A 15,828-nucleotide genomic window follows, 5' to 3' on the forward strand; every position below is an offset into this window, starting at 1 on the left:
TTTATTTTTGATGCTGACGTGATAATTAGCGGGTGTCGCGCCGCGCCGCTGGCCAGTTGACGCGACACGCCCTCCGCCACCCGCGCGCCGCCACCCACCGCCCGCTGCCACTCACCCGCCGCGCCCACCCACGCCTCACCCATCACACAGCCCATAAAACGCCCACGCCACGCCCCCTCAGCGCCCATAACGCACTCACATCACGCCCACACCCCCGTAAGTCAGGGCGCGGCGCTCAGCTCACGCCCGCCGCGCGCCCACTCCGGTCCCTCGTAACCAGCGCTCGTAACTTCCGCCTGCTGTCTTAAGCCGCCAAGGGAGGGGAGGGGGAGAGGGGGAGGGGGGAGGGGTAGGGGGAGTCTTCTGCTGCGGGCGGGTGAGGTATATACTACGGGTTGTGGTGGTGGTGATGGTGGTTGTTGGCGGTGGAGGTGGTGGTTGGTGGTGGTGGGGATGGGAAGATGGTGGAGATAAAAGGAGGTTGCTGTGGTGGTGGTGGTGGTGGTGGTGGTGGTGGGGTGGTAGTGATGGTGGTGGTGGAGGCAATAATGGAAGTGGTAGTAATGGTGGTGGTTGTGGTAGTGGTGGTTGTGGTGGTCCATGTCCCGGCGCCATAAACTTATAATGAGACCATCGCTCCTCAAGGTGACGCGCCGCCCAGCGTGGGAACCAGCAGACGAGGACGCATCGCCGCCGCCTGGCCAGGAAATGCTCGGGACGCGGCGGACGGTCAGACTCCCAGCACCTGTTCCCGAGCGGCTTAAAGGAAAGACTAATGAGGCAGACGTGAAGGAGCTGCTCTCTACCTTTGTCTCTCTCACCCCATCCATCTATTTCTATCAATCTATCTCTCACGTACATTTTATTCTTGTCCTCCTCCTCCTCCTCCTCCTCCTCTCAACCTCTCGTCTCGTCCTCCTCTTCCCCTTCTCCACCAGTTACTTCTCTCTTTCTACCTGTCTATCTATCTATCTATCACTTTCACGCGTAGATTTAATTCTGCAGCTCCTCCTCCTCCTCCTCCTCCTCCTCCCACCAGTTACTTCGTGGCTTGTGAGACGTGTGTCGGGGTGACGGCCGCTGTTCAGGCTCCGGCAAGACAGAGACTGATAATTCCCGTCCGCCGAGAAGCAAGTCACGACGCCTCTCCCTTAATGCTCGGCCGAGGACTCCTCCCTCCGCCCGGCGCCCCCCTGACCCTCCATCACCAAAACATGATACCTGTGGCGCTCTCTCTCTCTCTCTCTCTCTCTCTCTCTCTCTCTCTCTCTCTCTCTCTCTCTCTCGTCACCTGGCTCACCTGCACCTGCCGCTAATCAAGCATTCAGGCCTTACGACTCGGACGTGTAATTAACTCTATGCTTCGCCGACCTTAATTGAGGTGGGAAAAAGGTCGCTGTTTGAGTTGAATACATGGCGCAGGGAGTGTGGGCCGCCCCGCCGACGGAGAGCCGCGCCATCCTCGCCCTTGCCACGGACGCGGTAAGGGCGCCTCTCCCTCCCCGCGCGGCGCCCGGCGGAGGTCAATCATCCAGCGTCAGGCGCGGTCACTCGGGCCCGTAAGTCACCTTTTCCCACATAATTTCTTTAATTTGCCGACGATACGTGGGATCCTTTGGCGGGGCGATCAGAACGTTAATGATGGTGATAAGGACAAATTGGCCGCGAGAGATGAAGGTGTATTTTCTTCACTAGATGCTGATGAATGGCGTCAAAGATAAATAATGATATATCAGCTCTAGATTCAAGCCGCGGGGCCGGGAGGCGGCTACGGCAGGCCAGGTCCCGTAATGAACCCCGCCACACCTGACGGGACAGCCAGGTACACACGCGCGAGGCCTTCACGTCAGGTGCCCCGAACACGACGCGCGAGTCATCACGCTGATGAGCCGTCGCCTCCAACACTTGCTTCATTTGTGGCGGGGCAAGACTGACAGGAATACCCAAGGCGGCCCACTGACGCAGACGCCGAAGGAAGCATAAAAGTATACAGCAAGAGTGTCACGCTTGGGGTGTTGCGGCTCCCCCTGCTCGCTGTGGGGACGAGCCGCTCAGACACAGCGCGCTGCTCCCCTCGCCGCGGGAGGTCAGACACTCCTGACGCAGGCTCCGACGAGGGACAATGAGGGATCGGCCGCGCCAAAACATTAATCACGGAGGAGGAAGCCGCCCCTTTGTCCACTAGTGTCGCTCCTCCTCTCACGTTATTAATTATATTTCGGGGACTGATACTCCTTCCCTCCACTGACAGGGCCGCGTTGCTGCTGCCAGGCCACCGCGCGGCGAGCAGCGAGCAGGGCGAGCCATGGAGTGGTGAGGCGACGCTCGTGTTCCGTCAAGGCTTTCGTTACGAAGAGAAAGGTGAGTAATTCTGCCGGGGCGAACGCGTCTTTGTGCTGAAGAAACACCGCTCCATCGAGGCTGTGGGAGACCTGAACGAGTCCCATAAACACGAGGAAGATAAACGTACGAGAGGGAGAAAGAGAGAGGGGGGATGGGGGGGCGGAAAACCTTCAGGAGGAGGGGAGAAAAAGGTGTTAGGAGAACGGGGTCACAAGAACGGAGGCTGGGATAATACCGCTTCTTCCCTTCAAAAACATCTAGTGGCCTGGCAGCTTACGGACGCACACTTGGTTAATCGTTCGTCCTGGGGGTGAGGGGTGAGGGGTCAGGGCGGGGCGGGCCGGGGGTCGTGGGGGGAGCTCGTTCATTAGGTATCGGCCAGGCTTCTCCCTCCTCCTCGCTGGAATTTACATATGAAACGTCAGATTTAGAGGGTGTTCTGGGCTCCCTGGTGGTGGTGAGGCATATGGTGCACACCCTTCCTCGACCCTCCCTGCGCTCCCTCCCTCGCTCCTTATCGTCCTCCCTTTTACTCTCCCTCCCTTCTTCCATCCCTATTTTCCACTTTCCCTTCATTAGCTTTCCCTCTCAACGCACTCTTCCTCCTCCCTTCCTTCCCTTACTCTCTCCTCCTATTCCTGTTTTCATCCTTCCCTCCTTCCCTATCTTCTTTTCCTCTCATCCACCATCTCTCAACATACTCTTCCTCCTCCCTTCCTTCCCTTACTCTCTCCTTCCATCCCTGTTTTCATCCTTCCCTCCTTCCCTATCTTCTTTTCCCCTCATCCACCATCTCTCAACATACTCTTCCTCCTCCCTTCCTTCCCTTACTCTCTCCTCCCATCCCTGTTTTCATCCTTCCCTCATTTCCTTTCCCTCTCATCCCTTCCCTTCCCTTCCCTTTCTCCTCACCTTCTCTCCACCTTCCCTTAATACCTCCATGTTCCCTTCCTCCCCGACTTTCCCTCCCCTCCAACATCTCCCCTTCAGTTATACCTTCAATTACTCCCCATTTGTCTCTTCCTCTTCCCTCCCCGCGCCGCCTAGTCATTTTTCGTATTTGTGTGTTCTTAACGATAATTTTGACCAAGTCCTCGCCTACCTGCCCTCGCCTCCCTCGCCCCCGCACACAGACACAGCAGCAGCGCCCTCTTCTACCTGTGTCTTGGGTTGTGTCTTGTTTGTGTCGAAATCGCTGATCATTCTCTTGGTCTGAACGCTGATCTGTAAGTCTTTGCTTCTTCCCTTATCTGCGTCGCTCTTATTGACGAGGGTAGATGGTGGTGGTGGTGGTGGTGGTGGAGGGAGGGAGCGATCGTCGTGGTGGTAGTGGTGGTGGTAGTGGTGATGGTGGTGGTGGTGGTAGTCGTGGAAAGTGAAGGAGTGGGAAGGTTGTTACTGGTGCTGATGGTGATGGAGGTAATCGTGGTGGTCGTGGTGGTGGTGGTGGCGGCAGTAGTGGAAAGTGGCGGAGTGGGTGGGTGAGAGACGGTTGTTATTAGCTAGGGGGAGGGGGGGTCTGCAGGCCGGCTCGTGGGAAGGCTGTAACGTGCAGGTCAGTGCCCAGGTAATGCGTGGGAACCTGCGGGTCGGCCCTGTGTCGGCCCTTGCCTCTGTTATTATCTGGCGGCGGCGCGGGTCCCTCACACGGCCCCACGAGGCTCCCCAGCGCGCCGTGGACGAAGCGGGGAGCGGCGCCCTCGCCTGAGTGTGCTGCGGCGTGGTGTGGTAACGCTGCGGCGCCGAGGGGAGGCGAGGCAGGAGAGGGGTGAGCCTTCCGCCCGGCCGCCCGTTTTCCCTCTTCTCTCCCTTTGTTTACTCTTGTTTGTAGCCGTGAAAGCAGCCACGGGCCCTCAAATTCACCTCAACAAACTAGGTTATAACCTCTCCTCGCTTCCCCGCAGCGTTGCCAAGGCGGGCCCGCGCGGCGTCCCACCCTGTCCTGCAGGCTTGGGATAAAACCTTTCCGGGATGGGGCGGAGCTGGGCACCGGAGGCGAGACGGCCGACGCCTTGGCCTCGACTATTAGTAAATTAAATGTGTGAAAGCTGCCAACTACCGGGGCGGGGGCGGCGGGCGGCGCTGCAGGGCCGGCGGGTCAGGGCGGCGACGGAGCGCCCACTAATTGGGCGAGCCGTGAGTCAAAGGCCGCGAGGGGTCCCAGGGCGCCGAAGAACAAACTTGGCCCCACAGAACGTCAATGGAAGTCGCCCTCCGCCTTATCCTCCACTCGGGCGAGCCTCTTCACCTCTTGCGCCGCCTTCAGCCTTCTCCTCTCCTCCCCTCTTCTTTCTCCTCCTTCTCATTCTTCCCCTCTTCCTCCTCCTAATCCTCCTCCTCTTCAATCCAAACTGTCTCCCTCCACATTTGCTGCCGTCTTTCATCACCTTTCTCCTACTAAAAATATGGTTGTCTCTGTTTCGTCAGCTACCGTTTGCTAATACAGATTTTATTTCCAAAAACCTTCCGTTGCTCGTTCTGGCCGTGCACAGGAAACTCGTTGTCTGACTGCCGCCCTGTCCCCTCCACCACCTCCTTCGCCAATGTCTCCGCCTCTTAACACTGCTTTGAGCCTCCACATATTCCATTAGTTCCTGGCGTCCTCCCCGCCTGGCCGCGTGTAGGTGGTCGGCCAGGCCCCGGCGGCTGGCCGGGCCGGGCTCCTTAATGCCTCACCACAGGGCTGCTTCCCGCCACGCTCCACTCCACACCACACAATGGGAGTCTCCTCCTCGCCACAAACAACCTGCCTGTGGGGCTCACTCTGCAGGCCGCCCGTCCTCCCCGGCTCAATGAATGGATATAAGTGAGCACATTTGTAATCCATTCGTTGGCTGCGCGCTGTTGACTTGGTTATGAAGGCGCGGCCTCGGCGAGATAGGGCCCGGAGTGTTTTATTGTTGCGCCCCAATTAGGCTGTATCAGAGCCCGGCACATTTGAGTTTCATCCATAAAACAAACTCACGAGTGAATGAATCAACAAGGCCCCGCGGCGGCGTGTTTGCCGCCAGCCGCAGCTCCGCCGCCATTCTTCACGGCCGCGCGAGTCTATTCTTGCCGGCATGAAAAAAATAATAGTTTTTCCCCCTCCGCTTTTCTGTTTACGTCAGTCTCAACAGTTCTGCAAACGAAAAACCCGCGAATTATCGCCCGGCAGGTTAGGCAGGTAATGCGGAGGCGCCCCTGGGCCGCCTGCCGCCCCGCCGCCCCTCCCACAACGCCGCCGCCACTCAGCGGAAGAACATCAGCGCCGCGCCAACAGTAAACTTTTTGGCGGGCTTCACACGTCGCTCTGAGCCACTCGGGCGAGAGAGTCAACAAGGGGGCACCGCCAGGACAAACACTGAGCAGCTAGCTGAAAATTCCACTAGACTTGCTTGCTAATTACGCTAACTCTTCTCCGCCAGCCTGTGACGTGTCTTTGAGCCTCGCGCCGAGCCGGGCGGCGGGCGGCGGCTGCTCCTGGCGTCCTGGTGTCGTCACATGGTAACACTGGCTCTGGCAGGCGTCGCCGCCGCCGCGCCGTGAGATCAAACCTTTCTTCACGTGCTCAAAGAGTAGTTCCCGTGGCAGGAGGAATCAGGGGCTGCGTCTGGTTTGAATATGTAATGAGGGTCGGGCCGCCTCCCTCCCTGCCGCCCGCCGACACATTCCACCGTTTTGCCTAACGAATAACTCTTGGCACGTTTCTCTCTGCGAGGCGGCCAGGCGACCACTCTCAGGCGCTGCACTAAAGGCCTCCAAACACTGCTCTGCGCCACTCACCGCCACCGCCTCCACGTCAAGCCAGGCTTGCCAGGCTTTTTCCCCTCGCACAGATCCCTCTCGCCACAGCCCAGACGGCTCGGCAGTGTTTGTCAGTGATCAACAACACTCTCGCCCTTCTGTCCTCTGCTCTGGAGCGTTGTGGCAAAGGCTTGTTGGGAGTTTGTTAAACTTTGAGTGGACAATGAGTCATCTGACCCGCGCAATACCGTCCACGGGGACTCCGGCTCGCCGGCGATGCCTCATCCCCGGGAAAGTGACGAGAGCGACCCAAAGCTGCTTAGATGAGGGAGCGACGAGGGTCTGAGCCGGTGCGCGAGGGCGGCTTACCAGGGCCACAACAAAGGCCGCCCTCCACCCGCAGAGGGGCTCAGCGCCGCAGTTTTATTCTGCCATTGCCGCCATTCTTGGCCGGCCGCTCCTTCAGCCGCGGAGAGGACTTTCCAGTATTTTTGTTCCCGGCACAAAACGGCACAGAAGTCAAAGGAACAGGAGTCACGGCTCTCCGGCGGTAATGGACGGATCCATAAGCGCCTGAAATACCATAATGGAGTCAGGCAGAGGAGCTAAGGAGGAAAAATGCAGCGGCAAAAATCTCCTTGTGGTAAAGAATTTCCTGAGTCTTTGTGACCCGAGATTGCAATGCTGGAGGGTTTGTGTGGCGGGGCGGCGCGGGGCAGCGCGTCGAGTGTGGGCTGAGGGCGTTAGGTCACCGTCGAGGGTGTGCACCGCGTCTCCCCGCCGCCTCAAGTGCCATCGGGGCGGCGGAGGGCCACGGAGTGCCGCTCATCAGGCCGCGACGAGGAGCCTGTTAATAGGATGCCGCCGCATCACGCGACTCTTCTCGCTCCTCTCCCTTTGACGCCAAGCTGCTCACTGCTCCCCTCCTGACGCCTCCTCAACCTCTCCTTCCTCTTCTCCTCCTCCTCCTCCTCAGCCGTCATCATCCCTCCGCTGAGCCTCTCCCTCTCCCTCACAGCAAGCGGTGGCGTTGTGTCATCCAGTCCCCTCACACTTCTCTTCCTGCGTCTCTTCGCCTCTTTCAGTGCCGACTCTTTAGTTCAGGTTCCCTATCCCGCACATCGCCGCGTGTTATCCGAGGAGCGCTGCCTGCCACGCACTGCACCTCCGCTGCTCGACTTTCCTCTGTGTGCCGCCTGAACGCTACGCCACACCCGGGTATCAGCGTCCCCATCTGTGGTCATCTCTCTCCCTCGCGCCTTCCCGGCAGCCCGTCCCCTGCAGACGCACACAATCGCCCTGCACAATCGTCCTACATCTTTGAGGCGGGGCAGAGCGGCGTCGTTTCTGAGGCCACAACCCGCACAACGACCAGTAAAACCTCGCACGCCGCCCTCCTCCTCACGCCCTCGCCTCGTTCACCGCCTCCAACACGAGTCATCCCGCCTGGCCGCCTCACTTTCCCTTCCTAATGCTGCTGACACACTGCCTTCGTGCACCGGAGGCGTCGCTCAGCACGGGCGTCGCACCACTCGCCGGGTGATGGCTCTGTGCCTATCGGGGAGAAGAGGTCCTTGGACTATTACTTAGCGGGAATTCAGAGGGACTGCCGCTGAGGAGCCGGCAGCTGGCAGCCCTGTGTGGCGTGGCGTGAACGTCATGACCCTAGGAAGAGGCAAGGGTGAGGGAGCGGAGGAATGGGGGAGGCGCTGCAATCACCCAGTGAGCACCAGGCTCTGCTGTGATCCTTTAGTGACCAGCGAGTGTCTGGCTGCCTCTCTGCCGCTTGGCTTTAATGCATGCCAGGGGGCTGCCGCGAGCATGGGAAAGGGGGGCGAGGGTCACAGGAGACGCTGCGCCCCTCCACGGCCCGAGACAAAGCGGCGGGCGGGTCGTGGCGGCGAGGGCAGGCTGGTGTCACCGGGGCGGCACGCGCGGCCACGGTGCCATCACGAGGGGTAGTGGTAGGGGGGGGGCGTAGAGGCACGGTGCCATTGTCTTTACGCAGCGACTTTCATGCTCCGTGACTCTGTGACGCGCCCAACAATGTCCCCCACGTGACGTCACGCAGCCAGCCGCAGCAGCGCCCCGACAAGAACAATGCCGCGGAGGCTTTTAACTCGCCTCGCGATAATGAGGAAGCCAGTTTTTTGGCCTCGAAGTAACCTCAAGTTGGGCGGGAGTTAGAGGCGGGGAAAGGGAAGGAGGTGGGGTAGGGCACGGGACGGTCTCCCTCCTGCGGGGTTCTCGGCTCCTCCAAAGAGACACTCAGGAAGAAACAGTTATCTGTGGGCGCGCGACACACACCACACCCTGGGCGAGGACACGAGTTGTACATTACCAGTGGGTGTGCTTCGTGGCGCGGCGGCCATGACACTGCCCCCCTTGAGTGTGAGGAGGAAGGGGGGGAAGAAGGAGGAAGGAGAGAGAGATAATGAAGGAAAGGGAGCAAGACATAAGAGAGGAAAATGACGGAAAGAAAGAAAGATGGAAAAAAATGGGAGGAAAAGAAATGAAGAAAGAAAAACAAATGGAACAGAGATAGAGAGAGAGAGAGAGAGAGAGAGAGAGAGAGAGAGAGAGAGAGAGAGAGAGAGAGAGAGAGAGAGAGAGAGAGAGAGAGAGAGAGAGAGCCTTCCTCCTCTTCCTCCATTCTCTTCGTCATTATCTTCCATTCTCCTCCATCCTCTTCCATCCTCAATTGTCTTCCTCCATCTTCTACTCTCTTCTTCATCATCTCTCCGCACGACTTTCCTTCTTTTTACTTCTTTTCTCTCTCTCTCTCTCTCTCTCTCTCTCTCTCTCTCTCTCTCTCTCTCTCTGCCCTCCATGATTTTCTTTTTGTCTTTCTAGTTTCTCCTCCTCCTCCTCCTCCTCCTCCTCCTCCTCCTCCTCCTCCTCCTCCTCCTCCTCCTCCTCTTCCTCCTCCTTCCACAAGAAGCGCGTCCGTCCGATGCCACAAGAAGAGGCGAAAGGGGAGCGGAAGAGGAAGAGCAAAAAGAGAGGCAAGACGAGGAGGAGGAGGAGGAGGAGGAGTAGGAAAAAAGAGAGAGAGAGAGAGAGAGAGAGAGAGAGAGAGAGAGAGAGAGAGAGAGAGAGAGAGAGAGAGAGTAGTAGTAGTAGTAGTAGTAGTAGTAGTAGTAGTAGTCTTTAGTAGTAGTAGTAGTCTTTCTCTCTCTCTCTCTCTCTCTCTCTCTCTCTCTCTCTCTAAGACGACTGATGAGGGTGAACGGGGTGAAACGGGGCGGGGCGGGGCGGAGGGGGGTCGGGATGCACCTGTCTCAAGAATTCGGAGCCCCGGGACACACACACACACACACACACACACACACACACACACACACACACACACACACACACACATGAACTTTAACATCTCATTGCGCGCATTATCCTCGCAAGCCTGTATGGTAAGGGCGATAGAGGAGGCGTGGAGGAGGAGAAGGACGGGATGGGGCCTTCCTCTTTCTCCTCCTCCTCCTCCTCGCAGCCCGACCCTCCTCGCCATTACGATTTTTGAGCTTCCTGTATTGGCGGTCATTTGAATACTTTGAATAATCTGAATAATTTGAGTCCAGCCCTCGTTCAGAGCCTCCGCCGGGACGTCAGGAGGACAGGGCCGCCCCTCACGTGAGCCAGGGGTCGGTAATTTTGCCTCACCCCAGCTTTGTGGCGGATATCATATCGTGGAGACGCTCGCTGGCCCGGACAAAGGAGGGGAAGGAGCCGCCAGGGGAAGGAGTGTCAATGTCCGGGCGAATCGCAGCGCTCGAGGCCACGCCAGGCATTACCTCGCATGACAGGAAGTAAACAACCACCGCCGAGTCAGCCCGTCAGCCCAGATCCCTCCCCCCTCCTCCTCCCACTCCGCCTACCCACACTAACCTCCAACCGCCCTCTCTCTCTCTCTTCTTCCTCGGCTACTTCCTTCACCTCCTCCTCCTCCTCTACTCATTTCAGCCCCAAAACTAACCTCTAAACGCCCCCTCTCCTTCCTCGGTTACTTGCCCTCCTCCTCCTCCTCCTCCTCCTTCCACCTTCCTTCAATCTTTCCCCACCCACCTTCCTTCCCTCCTTCCTTCCCTCCCTCCTTCCCCCTCAGAAGCGGTCGGTTCCCAGGGCCTCACAATTTAGCAGGAAATGGATGAGGCAATTTTAGACAATTTCCACACATTGTGGGCGGCGCACGGCGTTCCGGGGCCGGCGGGGGCGTGGCGCTCCCGCCCAGACCTCCCAGCGAGCCACGCCCACAACACAGACCACGCCCACACCCACTCCCTTTGTCACGCACGCACTATAGGGTACTCCCACTCCCCTACCCCCTGCGACACCCATGCTACTGACCACTCCGCTTGTCACCCAAACACCACAGACCACTCCCACTCACTCCCTGATCACCCCCCACAGCAAAGACTACTCCCACTCCCCCTGTCAACTCCACACCACAGCCCATTCCTACTCCCCCTGTCACCCCCACTCCTACTCCCACTCCCCCTGTCACCCCCACACCACAGCCCACTCACTCCCCACTCCCACTCCCCCTGTCAACTCCACACCACAGCCCATTCCTACTCCCCCTGTCACCCCCACTCCTACTCCCACTCCCCCTGTCACCCCCGCACCACAGCCCACTCACTCCCCACTCCCACTCCCCAACGCCAAACGCCAGGAGGTAAAAAGGCTTTCCGTAGTTTGTCGGAAGTTCAATGAATCTATTTTTTTTGTATCTTCTGCAGCTTCCACTTTCTGCTCCTCTTCCTCCTTCTGCTTTTCCATCGTCGGTCTGTTCCTTCCTCTGCTCATCTCGAACAAAATAACAACAACAATAACTACTACATTCATTCTTTGACTCCTATTTTAGATTCTCCTTTTCGTTAACTTTCTTCCTTTCCATCGTCTGTTCCTTCGGTCACTCATACAAAACAACAACAACAACATCAACTCCTGTAACTACCTCGTTCTTTCTTTAAGTCCTACATCTCCGACGCTCCTTCAAGTCGTGTCCTCAGCCTTGGTCTCTGGGGGTGGACGATGCGCTCCGTGAATGCAAATGAAACAGCGGCCAAGGGCGTCTCAAAACCTACCTCACCCCAACGTTGGTTCAGCTCGCTCACTCTTTCTTTCCTTATTACGGCCGAGGGGATGAGCGTGTTGGCGTAGAGGACTGTGGCGAGGAGGAGGTAGATATAGAAGTAGTGGGGGGGGTGAGGGGGCAGAAAAGGGGTGGTTTGGGGGGGGGGTTGAGGAGCTGGTACTGGAGTGGTTCGTGGTGGTGGTGTTGAAGGAGTGACGAGGAAGAGGTAGATAAAATTATGGAAGTGGTTATGGAGGGGTTCCTGGTGGTAGTGTACTGGTGATGGTGGTGGTGTGGTGGTGGTGGTGGTGAAGAGTTATGGTGGTGGTGGTGGTGGTGAGGGGTTGTGGTAGTGAGGGGTTGTGTGGGTGGTCGTGAGGGGTTGTGGTTGTGATGATGGTAGTGAGGGGTCGTGTGGGTGGTAGTGAAGGGGTTGTGGTGGTGGTGGTGGTGGTGAGGGCTTGGTCGTGTGGGTGGCGGAGCGTCTAAAAAGGTGTGCCTGGTCGCTTCTTGTCGCCCACTAATGTGAAATATTGTAATAAAGATTGAAATATGAACACGATAGAGGAAAATTGAAACTGAGGTGCAGGAGAGGAGGTGAGGTGAGGACGGAGGCGGAGGGGAAGCAGTGGTTAGATAAGGCCATGGGGGGGGAGGATAGGGGTGAGGGGAGGGAGGGAAGTAGGCACCCCGTCCTCCTCCACTCTCCTCTCCCTTCCTCCTCTTCTCCCCCCGGCACCAAGACACAATAAAACAATACTTCATAAATTACGACGGCCCGCCTTTAGACTTGGAAGGCCCCGCCACCACGCTCCCACGATGAATGGCGGAGCAGGAGCGGCGGGAGGAAGGAAGGGAATGGTGGTGAGGGGAAGTGAGGGAACGGAAGAACGGCACAGGGGATGGGAAGGCAAGGGAAGGGGAGGGAAAGACGGGCAGGAAGGAAATGGTGGCGATGTGGCTTTTTCTTCATTACTGTTTCGAGAGTTCCCGAGGTGAGTGTTGAGCAAAGACGACCGTGTGTGTGTGTGTGTGTGTGTGTGTGTGTGTGTGTGTGTGGAGGCGGCACACAGGTACACACGAGCACTCCCGCACCTTCATTGCGTCGCGACTCGCCTACCATCAGGGGACGGCGTTTGTCTTGCGATGTTTCTAGAAATTCTCTGCAACCCCCGACCCCGTAGCCCCGACCTTCGGCCCCAGCCACTCCCCAACCCCTGACATCCAACTTACAACCCCGCGCCCCCAGCCCCCCGTCCGCTGCCCCCCTCCCCCCACTGTGTTAGCCAATCCACAAGTGCTCCCATCGCACTTGACTTTTACGGCACGCAGGCTCCCAGGCCGCAATATTAACAAGCCGTCGCGTCGCATATAATGCTGTACAGATGCAAATTAAGTACACGCGTGCTTGCATACATGCATAGTGCACACTTGTGGGCGGGCAACATTAGTGCCGCATTTGTACCCGGCGAGGCAGCCGAGGACCAGCAGGAGGTGGCGACAGGCCCTTGTGGCAGGTTTAAAGGGAGGTTCTCAGTCCCACGACTCGGGCCGCGGCTCGGCCCCGCCGCCGCCGCCGCCGCCACTCCTCCTCCTCCTCCACATTCATCTTCACCGAGTTCTCTGTAACAATATTTACTAATTAAATGGTTGAGTCAACATCCGGGTGGTCCCGCCCAAGCCATGGCCGCCAGCGGGGTGTACGGACACGGCGAACATTACCATAATGGCGGTAGACTCGCTCCAGGCCTGCACGTGACCGAATGTCCACCCGCGTCCGCGGCTTCGGTCTGTTCCTTCTCCGCGGCGGACGCCCGCACGACCGTCGAGTGGAAAAGAGAGAAAAAAGTTCCCAGCTTGTTTACCTGTCAAGACGCCCGGGTCCAGGGGGAGGGGGGGCGGGGGGCGCGGGAAGACGCGACGTAAATAACGACAAAAATCCCCCAGGTCGCGTTCCCCCTGCACAGGTGAGCAGGTTGCCACACGCCGCCACCACCGCCGCCACCACCACCGCCACAAATATTGATTGCGTCCTCACAAAATGCCCCAAATTATTGTCTTTCCTGTTGAGAGGAGATGCTTGGCGCGGCGTGCTGGCCGGCGAGGGGCAGGGGGGGAGGGGGGAGGGAGCGAGGGAAGCCGAGGAGAGCCGGAGAGCAGGACAAGGCAGCCACTCCCTCTACACTAACTTCAATGGGCGCGAGTGACAAGCCGATTTTTATCATATGCTGCATCTCTCTCTCTCTCTCTCTCTCTCTCTCTCTCTCTCTCTCTCTCTCTTACAATAGTGCCAAATAGAACGCATACCCCACGAAGGGAAGGGAAGGGAAGGAGGGCAAGGGAAGAGAAGAGAAGAGAAGGGAAGGGAAGGGAAGGAAAGGTAAGGGAAGGAAAGGTAAGGAAAGGTAAGGTAAGGGAAGGGAAGGGAAGGGAAGGGAAGGTGGGCAAGGGAAGAGAAGAGAAGAGTAGAGAAGGAAAGGGAAGGGAAGGAAAGGGAAGGGAAGGGAAGGGAAGGGAAGGAAAAGGAAGTGAAGTGAAGTGGAGTGAAGTGAAGTGAAGGGAAGAGAAGGTAAGGTAACTTAAGGTAAGGTAAGGTAAGGGAAGGGAAGTGAAGGGAAGGGAAGGGAAGGGAGGGGAAGGGGAGGGAGGCCCATCATGCCTGCGTCTGGTACTAAGTCTTGGCTGGCTGGCATCACACAACTGTACGCATCGCAGCTAATTTCACGGACGCTCCGCCCTGTTCTTAGACTGACCAAACGATCTAGCCCACCCCCTCTCCCTCTCCCCCTCCCTCTCCCTCTCTTCCTCTCTTCCCAGGCCAGCAACATCCATCGGGCAGCCCATAAGACATTACTGCAGATTTTACGCCCGGCAAGTGTCTCGGCGTGGCAAATCCTGCTCGTTACTGTGAATTTAACGCGCGCCCTCGCTCCTCGCAGGGAAGGCAGGGTGTTGCTTCCTCTGTGTTACACGGGCGCGGCTCCTTGCTGGGTCTGTTCCGTTCCGGGGTCGAAGGTACACAGCTCCTTTTGGACTGGTCTTTTTGATGCGCTTTCTGGGCGACGGTTTTTCTTTGTCTGTCTGTGGTTTTCTTTGTGTGTAGTTCTTCCTGCTACCGAAGTAAGACCATGAGGACTTAAGGAGACTGGAAAAGGATGGTAGAACTCCTTTTGGTCTGGCTTTTCATGCGCATTCTGGACGAGATGCTTTTCTCTGTCTATTTTTGTTTACATGTTTGGGTCTTCAGGATTTGAGTAGTGGAGATCCTATGCCGTCTAGGGTTGTGGTCTGTACATGAAAATATCGGTAAGGAGGCTTCATCAACTTCAGACGTCAATCAGTTTATGCCTATGGTGCGCCGGTGTGTGTGTGTGTATGTGCGCGCGTAAAGAGGATAACAGGTCGGTATTCTCAGACACTTACGCCTCTCACATACACTATTTCCAACGGGCGAAAAGAAGATTAATCGAGTTCTCGTGATTGCCTTCTTCATGTTCACGGTATAGATGCCTTATCAAACTACCACCAGGGTTACAAGACTACCCCTGGAAAGGCCTACAGCTCCTACGAAAGTCATGTCAAATAGGTGAACTTGGGCGACGAAATGTTTTAAAATACAACCTTATGCTTCCGCCCAGCGCCGAGGGATGGCCGGGAGAAAGCGTCTTAGCTCGGTAAAAAGCGACTGAATAAGCATGTCTGGTATTTGAGGCGCGTGCAATCACGGGGGTATGGGATATATGGCACAATGAGATAGATTTCACTGTACTTTGTCTGTTTCACCTTCTTATTCGACTCGTCTCTCGGTCTCCCAGTGGTGTGCTCGTGTTTGGTTAGAAGTTGGAAAGTTTCGTTTAGTCGGCGCAACATCTGTGGTCATATGCCGGAGAGAGACAGAAGGGGAAGGAATTATAGGAGAAGGGAACAGACCCCAGGAGACAGGACACAACCCCCGATTAATACCTGGTACCCAATCACTGCGGGGTGGACAGGGGCGTAGGGTATCGGAAAAGCCGGCTCGTGTCTGGTATTTGAGGTTCATCCAGTAACAGGTATCGGAATATTGGTACTGTGAGAGATTTTACTTCGTCTGTGATTCATTTTCCCCGTCTACTCGTGCCTGTCTGCCAGTGATGCGCTCCTAATGCAGCTTATATCTCCGCCGCGTCGCTCTCTTGCAATGGTTAAGTTTTCCCAGCCACATTTATCCCGCGAGCTCATTCATACTCACTCGTCCAGCGCCGCCGTCCCTGAGTGATGGGGTGCCAGGCGTCTTTTCTCGACCTTACCGTGTCATCCCAGCCACACGCTCCCCCAACTTAGGCACAGTGTTAACGCGGAATGTTTCTCTTCGCTTCCCTGACATTAATCTATTTATATCTACGCCTAGCAGCAAATAACACAATGGCAAGTGCTGGTAACGATGCTGGATGCCTTTCTCTGCGACGGAGGGTGAGTTGCCCATCCCCCGTTTTCTTCCATAGCGATCTCAGTGACCCGCGGACATGACGAGGCCGTGATCTGGGTCAAGAAGTAACATGGTGCGCGGAGTGACCCGAGGAAGGGCGAGCGTGCCACCACCGCCAGGCAGGGGCTGTGTGCTGCCCTCCATCACCACCACCACCACCATCATCACCACCACCGCAGCCATCATCACCACCGCCGCCGCTGCTTAGTCACTGTAG

At 57.2% G+C, this 15,828-nt stretch overlaps 1 protein-coding gene across 1 annotated transcript; it reads left to right on the top strand.

Annotated features, from left to right (window-relative positions):
- The first annotated feature begins 1,413 nt into the window (after window positions 1-1,413).
- On the top strand, window positions 1,414-13,989 carry LOC126991243 (uncharacterized). Its single transcript, XM_050850023.1, has 5 exons — window positions 1,414-1,482; window positions 2,252-2,313; window positions 10,477-10,741; window positions 12,300-12,483; window positions 13,961-13,989. Exons 1-5 carry the CDS (start codon window positions 1,414-1,416, stop codon window positions 13,987-13,989), a joined length of 609 nt encoding a protein of 202 aa, XP_050705980.1.
- Window positions 13,990-15,828: the final 1,839 nt, after the last annotated feature.

Source organism: Eriocheir sinensis, chromosome 6 (genome assembly GCF_024679095.1).
Source record: "Eriocheir sinensis breed Jianghai 21 chromosome 6, ASM2467909v1, whole genome shotgun sequence".
Lineage (NCBI taxonomy): Eukaryota > Metazoa > Arthropoda > Malacostraca > Decapoda > Varunidae > Eriocheir > Eriocheir sinensis.

What these genes read in the sequence shown, in the direction of transcription:
- LOC126991243 (XM_050850023.1), top strand. Translation starts at nt 1,414, where the DNA reads ATGGCGCAGGGAGTGTGGGCCGCCCCGCCGACGGAGAGCCGCGCCATC. An exon ending in TCGCCCTTGCCACGGACGCG is followed by an intron (nt 1,483 to 2,251) that starts GTAAGGGCGCCT and finishes CTCCACTGACAG; the next exon opens with GGCCGCGTTGCTGCTGCCAG. An exon ending in TACGGCACGCAGGCTCCCAG is followed by an intron (nt 12,484 to 13,960) that starts GCCGCAATATTA and finishes CTCTCTTCCCAG; the next exon opens with GCCAGCAACATCCATCGGGC.